This window comes from Heterocephalus glaber, unplaced genomic scaffold (genome assembly GCF_053883595.1).
Source record: "Heterocephalus glaber isolate CG9 unplaced genomic scaffold, H.glaber_assembly_v1.0 deba00000768, whole genome shotgun sequence".
NCBI classification, from domain to species: domain Eukaryota; kingdom Metazoa; phylum Chordata; class Mammalia; order Rodentia; family Bathyergidae; genus Heterocephalus; species Heterocephalus glaber.
Window position 1 is genome coordinate 177,901 of NW_028258162.1, and position 11,751 is coordinate 189,651.

Here is an 11,751-nt window from a genome sequence, read left to right on the forward strand (position 1 = left end):
GTATTTACACAGGGAAATCTCAAAGGGGTGGTATGGATACCCTCGAGCTTCCCAGAAAGCTGGCCCTTGTGACCCTAATCTTCTTCAGATGAGCCTCTATCCACAGTTCCCATTCGTTCTCACCTTCTGCATTGACTCCCTCTAGGGCCTAGCCCTGTCTGCCTATAATATTTCTACCTAACTCAGCTGTCTATAATATTTTTATTTGACCCCCTGAACTTATGAGTGGGATTGGGACCCACAACACACCAGTGAAGAGGAAGCTTTTTTAGGGTAGTTGGTTTTTTGAGACAAGGTCTCGCTATGTAGTTGAGACTGGTCTTAAACTCTGTGCAGCAGGTGGTGCACAACTAAAGACCCATTACTCTAGAAGCTGAGGCAGGAGGGTCACTCAAGCCCACGAGTCCTAGGCCAGCCTGGGCAACTAACTTCATGACTCAATGAAACCCTGTCTCAAAATAAAAAGGGCTCCAGGCCGGGGATTTAGCTCAGTGGTTCCGACACCTGCCTCAAAACTGCAAGGTCCCGTGCTCATCCCTGGTACCAAAAAAGCCAAAACAAAACAAACAAAAAAACCAAGGCCAAGGGTGGTAGCTTATGCCTATAATCTAAGTACTCAGGAGCCTGAGGCAGGAGGATCTCAGAGAGTTTGAGGCCAGCCTAGGCTACATAGTGAGTTCAAGGGCAGCCTGGACTACATAGTGAGAACTTGTCTCAAATACATCAAAAAACAAAAAAAAAACAAAAGAAAGGAAAACAAAATGAAGGAATGAATGTATGAATGAATGAATGGCTTGGGATGTAGCTCAGTGTGAAGGATTTACAACCTGTAGTACCAGAAGGAAAAACAACTTTATTATAAAATAGTATGAGCAAGGCATGGTGGTGAACACATGTAATCCCAGCCCTTGGGAGGCTGAGGCAGGAAGATGGAGAGTTTGAGGCCAGCCCAAGCTATCTAGTGAGACCTTGTCTCAAAAAACAAAAGCAAACAGTATGCCATGTCATGCCACAGCAGCCTCATGCATCTCATTAACATATACTGTCTTTTACAAATGTTTTTATTTTGCAGTATAGGGATTGAACCCAGGGCCTTCACACCACAGTAGCCATTGTTGTTGGACTGCCCTCATTTGAAGGAAGTGACAAAGATTTTAGGCTTTACCCTGCAAAAATGTTAGAAGCTGGGACCAAGCTCCCACGTTTAGCTGGAGGCCCTCCCAGAAGCATCTGGGTGACCCTGGGTGTCTCTCACCTCTCAGGAAGATGACCCTGCTCTGTCTAGCAGGGCACAGGCCTTCTCCACCTGCCTCTCTGCCTCTTCACCTGAGTCTCAACAGAACCTCCTGGGGCAGTGCGCCAGATGGGGACCTTGCCACAGAGCTGGTCAATTCTTCATCTGGGGGCAAAGTAAGGAGTTGCCAGTTCCCAGCCCTTTTTTTGAGTCTAGCTAAATTTCTCAAGCTAGGATTGAACTCTCAAGTGCTGGAGTTACAGGCCTGTGCCACTGTGTCCAGAATGTTTTTTGAGACACTCTCCCTACACTTGATCTTAGCCAAAAGGCCGAGAAGTGATTGAGACACTCTCCCTGTGTAGTCCAGACTGGTCTCAAACTCACTATGTAACCCAGGTTGGGCTCCAACTCGAGGTGATCCTCCTACGTCAGCCTCCTGAGTGCTGGGACTACAGGCATGCACTACCAGGCATGGCTAAAAATGTCATGCCTGACCTGGGTGAGAGCCTCTCACCAAACATGTGCTCCTCAGCAAACAACAAGAAACCACCGCTAAAAGGCCATGCTGCCCTCAGTAAACAGATGGCCATAAAGAAAATTTAAGACAGGACATGTAGTCTCCCTGACATTGAGAAGCCCAATATTATCTACACATTCCACCCCAGATTCCTTAATATAGCACCCCTCCCCCAGGCCTATAAAAACTTTCCTTCTTCTCCGGCCAATTGCTGGCATCTTTCTCCATGTCACCCCATCCGAGCTCACACAAAGCCTGTGTCCGGTGGCCTCTCCTGCACCCTTTGTCACAAAAAACATTCTTTGAACTCTGTCAATTCCTTCCTTTATCTTAAATTCAGGTTTCTTGCCTTTATCACCTAAGCTAGTTTATGGATTTAGTGTATCTTTAAAGGACTTTAGGTGTGAGGGGCCTAGAAGGATGGAGGCACAAACAGACCTGGGGAATGATATGGATAACCTTGGGAAACTGTCACTGTATCCTGGAGTTGCAGTCTTCTGTTTAGGGGTTTGTTTGTTTTTTTGAGTCAGGGTCTCACTATGTAGTTCAGGCTGGTTTTGAACTCACTATGTAGCCCAGGCTGCCCTGCAACTCGAAGCAATCCTCCTGCCTCAGCCCCCCAACTCCTGGGACCACAGACATGCACCACTTCATCTAAGTATGTCTAGTTGTTGAGGAGACAAAAAAGAATGTAGACAGGCTGGGGATTTAGCTCAGTGGTTCTGCCGACTTCCCCAAAAGCTCAGAGACCCAAGTTCGATCCCCAGTACCAAAAAAAAATGTAGACAGACAGAATGAGAAGGATGAAGAAGAAGACATCAGTGATATCTCCAGGTCTCTGTCTTATGCAGGTGGGTGGCACCATGGAAGGAGGGAAGCTGGTTTGAGGGGACTGCCACCAGTTGGTCACTTACTCTGTCAAACCTGTCTGACCCATCTGCAGCACAGGCTGAGGGGTAGAGATACAGGCTTATGCTGTACCTTAGAGACCCTGCTTATGTCATATTACTGTGAATTTATATGAAAAGCTGTAGGATGTAATGCACTGCTCTACTATTATGAATATTCTTTTCTGAATTATTTCTTGGGCATTTACTAGGCTTCTATTTAGCATTACTGCAAACACTAAGCAAGTAGGTATTTTACAACCTCAAATATAAAGTCAGTTTTCTTATTTTTCTGAAATTAGTTCTTTGAGTTAAAAGGAATTCTGCAAGAACACTGATCCAGCTCACCTAATGGTCAAGAAAATGAAAAATAAACCAAACTGGCTATGTATAAAAGAACCTTTCAATTCCAAAATTTTCAAAAGACTTTGAGCTGGCTGATCTATGAAATGATACAAGAAGCTGCTGAAACAGCTGCATTTTTTATACAATTAAACCCAGCTCTATTTTCCCCCAAGGTAAAAGAAAGTGGAAAGTCTGCCTTTAAGTCATGCAGAGATTTAAATAAACTCTATTTCTTTTAAGAAACTAAAATGCTTCTTATGTTACAGTTGTAAATACTCATCCCACTCAAAACTATTTTTTGTGGCCATTTATTTCTATGTTAGAATCTAGATATGAGTCTAGATCATACAGTATATTTGGCCAAGATGTATTATAAAACAAAAGTATGTATCAAATATTATTTCTGGTACATGGCCAGCCTCAGCTCAGTCGGCTCCTCCACCTGCTCCCTCCCCAGGACCTGGTTCCCAGTGAGCTGCACTTGGCAGCTCCCGTGCTCTCTTACAACCTCCGGAAGTGCCTGACCCCACAGCATGCAGTTTGCCGCTCATCATCAAGAGACTATTCCACACCCCCAGGCACCACAGCCCATTGCACTAGGACTTTCTCTTGTTGCTGGGGCTCCTACATCAGCAGCAGTGGGGGCCTTGCTGGTGACAGCACCAGCCCCACCACAGAGTACTACTGAGCCCTGGCAGCCATAGCCCTCACTCTGCCCCCAGGTGCCAACTCTGTCCTAACTATAATCCCAGCATCACCATCCCCTGACTCCCAACATGGCTATCCTGAAGGAGCTCTGTCCAGCAAATGGGCCTCAGTGTTCCTGTAATCATCATCAAACAAGAGGGGCAGTCAGTGTCATGGTACACAGGGAACTCTGCCAAGCAGAGAAAGGAGTGCCCCACACACTCCAGAGCCACATCCCCACCTTCTGATGGGCCTAGACTACAGCTACCTAGACTCTGTCCTCACCCCTCCTCCTTCCTTCTCCTACGCCACTGGTTCCTTTTCCTATGAGTGAAGCCGACAGGCTAAGGCTTCTTCAGACCCTCAGACAGAAACCTTAAGTGCCCTGGATGTGTCAGAACTCCTGACCCCAGAGCCTGGACACCCAGTCCTGTCTGACTCAAACTGAAGCACTGCTGCAAGGGGAGGGGGAGATGTGCCTAAGTGCAGGGCCCCTGTGTGCTCGCCTTCAGGAACAGGAAGCAGCAGGCACGATGCCTACCATCATGGGTCAGAGAATGGAAGGATGACGAAATCCGCTGTTGGAAAGCCTCATCTTTCAGATGTACTGTCTTCACGGACATCCCAGGAACATCCATTTTGAGGAAATGATCTTTGGGAAAAAACCAAAAAGTTAAGTTATAAATAACTGTTTGGCTGCACTGTATGTTGTTTTCACTTATGGTCATATGAATTGAGAAATTAAGGTTACTCATATGCATAGCAATTCTAGATGAAAAAACAAAGGGAAGTGCTGTTTTTATTGTCAGAGGAACTAAAGAAGGAGGAAACGGCCTGGGTAGCATGCAGTGAATAGAAGAATCTCCATAGTGGGATTTGGTTTTTGTGGATCTCACTCAGCCCCATGGATTATCACGTGAATACACAGATCACTGAATACAGAGAAAGCAAACCTGGGGACAAAATGATACTGGGTTCCATCGTTCTGGGACCAGTAACACATTCACAGTCCCCTTCAAAGCACCCCCGGAGACCCTGCCCCATGTGAACTGCACAGCCCAGGTGACCCCAGCAGCTCCACCTGCCAGAAACTACTGAGCAGCGCTCCTTCCCCCAGGCAGCATTTCAGGTGGGTGATGTGCTCCACTCCTGGTTCAGGGTTGACAGTGAAAGGAAGACAGGTCACCACTTCAGGATCTGACAAATGCCAGATTGAGCAGGGCCGCTGTAAACTCCTCAGCTGTCATCAGCAGATTCAAGTGCTTTTCCTAGAACTTTGTTTCCAAAAGTTACAGGCAATGCTTGTCTCAGACTTTCTGCTTCTGCCCAGTATCTCTTTCTGGAGCTGCAGAGTGTGTTACTTCTTGAGATCAGAAAACCCTACTGTGCTGATTGCATCCATAGTGCTTTTGTCACTCAGGTCTAGACAGAGACTCCCAAGATGAGGTTCATCAAAAACTCGAGCCTGAGTAAGTAACATGAACGCATTATCTGCTCTAAGATGTTTGGGGAGAGGGCCAGGGATTTAGCTCAGTGGTTCCGCCACTTGCCTTGCAAGCGCAAGGACCCAAGTTCGATCCCTGGTGCCAAAAAAAAAAAAGATGTTTTGGGAGAAATTCCACACAATGTGCTTCCAAGGCCAGAACAGCATATTTCACAGCAGCACACAGAGTGGTCTTGACTGTTTCTAGGTCAATTTGAACTTCATCTGGATACAGAAACCTGAGCAGCACCAGGAAGGTGGTGGGCTCCATCTTCAGCTGGATGGGCCCACTTTGTGGCCATGCCACCTTTCAACATGGCATCAAAAGTGATGATGTCAGCTGTCAGCATGATGGGGTACTTGGGGTGCACTGTGGCCCCCGCTGTCTCACAGCTCTTAGCCAGCATGACGCACTTGTCACTCAGCAGGTGCTAGGTGAACATGCAACGGATTTGGACCTATGTGAATTTAGCATCAAAAGGAGAGAACGTGATGATGTCTACTTGATGTCACCTTGCTGATCCCTCTCGCCGATGTGTCAAGGGAGCTTTGAAGAAAGTTTGGGTACAGCTGTCCCCAGGTGGCTGTTACTCAGGAGAGGGGAAAGTAAAATCTAGAGACAGGTGAAGGGTTCCAAAGGGGACTCCAGTTCTGTTCTCCCTAGGGGGGGTCCTGTTGCCTTTCTACAGAAGCACACACATTCGGATATTTGCAATCAGAGCTCATTGGAAGGAAGCTGTCCAGCACCTGTGATGCAGCACAGAAGCCCTGGTTTCCTGGTCTCCTTTGCAGCCAGTCACATCTTTGTCTATACCGCACTCTCTGAAAGGTTCCATTTCATGCTGCCTCACAACTCCAGCCACCTGCCTGCTGTTTCAGAGCTGGTAAAGATATCAGTCATCAAACCTGTCACCAAATGTCTAAGGGCAGCAGGGTCTTTCTGGTCAGGACTTGGACCATTCTTCATATCTGCATACCAGCTATTGAAATGCACATTTATCCTAACCTAGGGAGAACTGAAGGCAGTGGGTTTTCACACTCACTAGCCTGCCCCATGGCAGCATACAGTATCCCATTATACCTGTGAGGAAGGAGGCTGAAGCCTCACACTGCTCCCAGTATCACAGAAAGACAGAGTAGGGGTGGAGAGGCTCTGAGAGAAATCCTGACTTTGTAATGTCTGCAATCCCATGTTGTTCCCAGTAGTGTGCTCTAGCAACCATGCTTTAGGGACTTGACTGCATTTAAAAACTGAAATAACACCAGAACATAAACCTGTAGTCATTACAGACTTAGGGTTTCTGACTCTGGTTTCTGAGGCTAAATGCAGACTCACAACTTACATCCCATTTTGCCCCTTATATCTGTCTGACCTTATTTTGGAATGTATACGGAATCTGTATGTCATCCATAAGAAGTTATAAACTGTGTAAACATATAAGTATTTCATACTCATTAGCTTATTTGCTTATGTTATTAAAATATGCTTGGCCAAATGTTTGTGAGGCTTGTGTCATGGAATATGCAGAAATTTTCTCCAGCTTTTACATGGCCCATGTTTAAGCTTCTTCCTTATCAAGTTACCTAACCTATGCACATACAGTACACAGATGTATGAACACACGTGCATCTTTCGTGATTTCTGAAATTGTTTTTTACTCTCTTTGTAAAGATTTCTTTATAAACAACTTTTTCTTTTTTTTTTTTGGTACTGGGGATTGACCTCGGGTCCTTCCACTTGCACTGCAGGTGGCAAACCACTGAGCTAAATTCCCAGCCCCAACTTTTTCATTTTTAACTGACATAAACTGCACAGCTTAAAGTGCACCAGCTGAGACACTGGCCTTTTTAACACGGGTGAAAATACAGTAACACCTAAAACTTACCTCATGCCCCTCGGTGATCCCTTATTTCTCTCTTTCCTGTCCCCCCACCTTTGTTTCCATCACTATCACTTCCTGTCACTTTAAATTTGATCTGGGTAAGAGATCCAAACTTTATGAGTAATTTCAAATTCCCACACTTCCATATCAGAATTATTGATTCTGTCCTTGCCAGTCACATGTATCAGCACGGGCGTAACAGAGAACAGCATTAACTGCATGTGTTTCCATTGCAGGGAGCACAGCCTGTGGGCCATGATGAATGCTCTGAAGCCAGTGCACTGACTCATCTGAAGAGAAGCTGATTGTCACTGAATAATTAAACATCTCCCTTCCCGCAGACATGAGTTTCAAGAGTGGGAGAATCATTTTTCAGTACTGATGAGCACCACAGGACTGATGGCATAGCCACTGGTCACCAGCATAGGGGCACACAGACGAACTGGTTCTTTGTTCCACAACATTCCTAAGGAGAAAGAGATAATGCAGCCCAGAAAGTACATGGCCACAAAGAAACTCAAGAGCAGCAGCCTGGTCTGGGTGTCCTTTTGTACTAGAGGTGACTTTGAGAAAGGCAAGTGCTGTGGCGATGCCAGGACTGCCCCTCATGCCTCTACAGGAGAGTCACCATGTAACCACTCAAAATATCCATGAGTCCTAGAGGGGAGACATCCTGGAGTGTGAGCAAAATCACTTTTGCCTGACCTGCCTACTTTTACCTGCAATGGCCATACCTCATCTATGGTGACGAGCATTCCTTTCTGGTCAACATAGCTCTTTTTTTGTTTCCAATCTTTTTGCAGACAGTTCCTTAGACAGCACTAATTTCATGGACACTGCTAATATTACAAGTCCTCCCTTTTATGATGCTCTTTTGAACTTTACATTTGTACTGAGGCTTCTGATTCTTCTAAGGTGAAGATTTTGATCCATTTAAACTGTAACGCTTCACATCTCTTAGTGAGCGATCCATGCAAGTTCAGTCTTTAGTCAGTAGAAAGCCAAACAAACCAAACACCCAGGCCCCAGTAACAGCACAGAATGCAATTCTTAAGAAAATGCAACTGTGTGGGAAAAAGCAATGTAGGGAAATCTGACACTTGTCACCCCAGAATTTTGTGGGTCACTATTATTTTTAAAAACTGCACGCACAAAACCTCTTAACTGTTAGAAAGAATTATAGGAAAACAGAGGAAGACAAGTGTGATGAGATAACAGCACCCAGCAAGAGAAGGATGCACGCTCTCACTTGCACAAGGAACATTCACCACAACAAACCACAGCCTCACCCTGGGGCCATTAAACATGCCTTACACAACTTTCAACAACAGAAATGATACTTTCACACTCTACAATTCCAATGGGATGGAGGTGGAAGTCAGGAATAGAATCAGAGTTAGAAAATCTCAAATAACTTGCAGGTTACACAGCCTAATTCTAAAAAGCACATGGATCACGAGTAAATGTCAAGACACTTTTAAGTATCTTGAACTAAAAGAAAATGGAAAACCAACTCGTCGAACTTTGTGGTGTGTAGTAAAATCCATGCCAATAGGGAACTTTACACCACTGAATGAATGTATCGGAAAGGAAGACAGATCTAAATCCAAGAATCTAAACACCCACTGTGTGGCAAAGGGGAACAGCTCAGTGTTATAGCCAGGTGCTATAGCTCAAGAGCTACTGCTCAAGCTCTACAGCTCCAGTGATTTGAAGACTTGAGAATCCAAAAGTTACTTGAAGAGATGGAGAAAAACCTTTACTAGCTGGCTGTCTCAGAGGAGTTTGACCACTCTGAATTCTGAGCCCCCAGTTGCAGGGAGAGTTCGTTTATATACAGTTGGGGAGAGGAAGTTGAGAGGAACCTTTTAGGGCAGAGACATAGCTAGAAGAGGAAACACCTGATGAGGGGTTAAGAGAACATTTTTGAAACTTGAGGTAGAAATGTCAGGTACTAACTGTTAACACTGAACAGAACACTCTTGATACATTGGGCAGGTACATGTGCAGCATAAACAGTTACTGAACATTTTATGGAAAGAAAAAACACAGGGGGCAAAGGCAAAGATTTGCCCTATTGTGCATTATTGCTTTATCACCACATCAGGAAATTAGAAGACAAAGAGCAAATTAAATCCAAAGTAAACAGAGGAAAAGAAATAACATTATACATCAATTAGTGACACTGAAAACAGAATATCAACAGATAATTAAGAAAACCAATATTTTGTTCTTTAAAAGGTCAACAAATCAATGAAATCTCTAACCAGAAATTGAAGTGTTATTAGGACTAGGACCATGGATGTGAAAAGTATCAAAGGAACACAATTCCAACCTCAAACGTTGAATACCTGGAAGTGACTACCACCTTGAAAGGCACAACGGAAACACAGAAGACGCAGGAGGCTCCAGGTGGGAGGAAAGGGAAGGGACCGCTGGAAACACCCTCCCACCCAGCCTCCTTTCCCAGGGCGATCTGGGGTGAGGTGAGGCCTGGCGTCAGCACACAGCCTCTGGTTCGGAGGCCATGTGAGTGAGCTCTGTAGCTCAGGGACCAGGCACGGGCGGTGCTGCCTGGCAGCTGGTGAGAACAGCCCCAGAGGAAGGGGCACCCAAGCAAGCCTGAAGTCAGGGACCAGCATCCGGCCTTCCGGCTAGGAGACATTCAGCAGGTTGGCAGCCGCCAGGCAGGAAGTACAGGGTCAAGCTCCTGTGCTTGCGGGAGGTGGGGAAGCGCTGACTGACTGCTAGAACCCCTTCTCCTGTGTCTTTGTTGCAGCTAAGGCCCTCCAGGGAAGACCACAGAAAACAACAACGAAAAAAGGTCTAACCAGGCCCCCTTCTGGGTGACCTCCACTAAACACTGTTCTCCACCTTCTCCTCGTAATCTAAATCCTCCACCCCACCGTGTCTGCCCACCACCTGTGAACAGGCCAGGTATGGAGAAGCGTGACCTCAACTGCACACTCACCCACACGCTGTGACACGTCTCTGCGGGGTGACCATGCACAGGCGTCCCCAACACAAGTCCCCTCCTTCCTCAGATCAGGAGAGGACTCTTAGGGGGGTAGCCCAGCTACTCTGTTCCTGGTGGCCGGTGACAAACCTTTCTCCACCCTCACAACATGGATGAGCCCGCGGTTTCACTGACAAAGTTTCTTCACAGAGTGAGAAAACCATCAAAGGGACCCGCAGGCCAGGTGGGCCATGAGGGGGTTAACGGACAGGCGAGGACATGGGCTTGGAGGGCGTGCCTGGGCCTGGCTGGTTAGTCCCGCCCACACCACCCAGCTGCCACTCCCTCAGGCCGCTCACCTGCCATCCCCAGAGTCCTCCCGTATCCAGAGGACCAGGGAGGGGCTGAAGCACCCAAGCTGGGGGCCTGCTGCGGCTGGCCCCTAGGCAGCACTCTCCTCTGCAGGCCACCAAAGCCTGTCACGGGGTGACCTGAGGCCCGGTGCCCGCTCTCCCCATGCTGCCCCTCCCATTCTCCGCAAACCCCGCCCCACAGGCTCCACCCCCACAGGCCCCCCAACCCGAAGTCCCTTCCGCAGTCCCTTCTCGGCCTCCCTGGCGCAGGTCTGTGGAAGGACCCCACCCAGAGTCCGGGCCTCCAGTGAAGAGCTGCCCTCTCTCACCTGCTTCTCTGCCAGGACAGCCCACGTTTCCGCTGGGGAGCGGGTCTCCCGGGTCCACAGCTTCCACTCCCCTACACGTTGCACCTCGCCTCCTGCCTCCAACAACCGCCACCGTCCAGAGGGAACAGCGAAGCCCAGGAGTCCCTGCTGTCCGTTGGCCTTTGTGCTCAGTCCGCATGCCTGTCAGCGATGGGCGGGGCGTCGCGGTCACCTGGGGCGGGGTCAGGAAGGGGCGTGCCCTTCGAGGGCCTCTCCCAGCTGACCTCCCCTAGGGTAGAAGCAAGATGAGCCCCCCCCACCAACTACCTTTATTCAAATTTGGATGAAATCTTTTCAGTATTCACTATGGTTTTCCTTCCCTTCTATTTCATTGTTTCCACTTTAAGTCTTTTATTTAGTTTCTTCTGCTAGTTTATATTCATTTCCCCTTCTTTTTCTAGCTTCTTAACCTAACAGCGTAACCTAATTTACTCTAACTCAGGAGTGTCCAACCCACAGCCTGCTGGCCACCTGGAGACCTGGACATCTATTAATATGGCCCCGCAAGACTGTAAACGTCTAACATGGTTATGTGAGTTTCAGCGCTGTCTTCCATGACTTCACTGCACAGTGCTCCGGCGCAGACGGGACAGGTGACAGCTGACTGCGTTACAGGGGAGGGCACAGCACAAAGCTCCCTCAGCCTGCTGTGCCTAACAGTCAGATGCAATCCTGAGTATCAGACATAACATGAACTGGTGCGATTGGAGAGTAAAATGCAGAGACGGCACATGATAGTGCTTCCACCTACTAGACGTGAGCAGTGCCTGTGAGGACAGGTGCTGTTAAGTAGACATGTAAGTTTTTTTATTCAATTAAACTTGGGCTTGTTGTGTTACTTCATTGACTAGTACATTGAAATACATTAGCAGAAGTGATATAGGAAGTACAAAAATGTACTAAATAGTTTTTTGCTCAACATCTTTTTATAATTACTATATAGACAATATATCTAATACTAGAAAAATAAATGGTTGCTAATTTACTGAGTTGCAATCAGACATTCAACTCAAAAAAACGTGATCCCCACATGAATAA

General features: G+C 47.0%; 1 protein-coding gene across 5 annotated transcripts in view; it reads right to left on the bottom strand.

The window, feature by feature from the left end:
- Cnbp (CCHC-type zinc finger nucleic acid binding protein) overlaps positions 1–10,866 on the bottom strand; it is a 52,046-nt gene extending 41,180 nt beyond the window's left edge. For 2 of the 5 annotated variants that reach the window (XM_087207073.1, XM_087207074.1), the window contains exons 1-2: positions 10,675–10,866; positions 4,212–4,322 (exon numbers count right to left, since the gene is read on the bottom strand). In XM_087207073.1, the coding sequence (XP_087063199.1) occupies positions 4,212–4,322; positions 10,675–10,852 (289 nt within the window). In that variant the 5' untranslated portion in view covers positions 10,853–10,866. The remainder of the gene's footprint in view (positions 1–4,211; positions 4,323–10,674) is intronic. The other 3 variants (XM_087207075.1, XM_087207071.1, XM_087207072.1) reach the window with 2 other exon arrangements.
- Between the last annotated feature and the right edge of the window lie 885 nt (positions 10,867–11,751).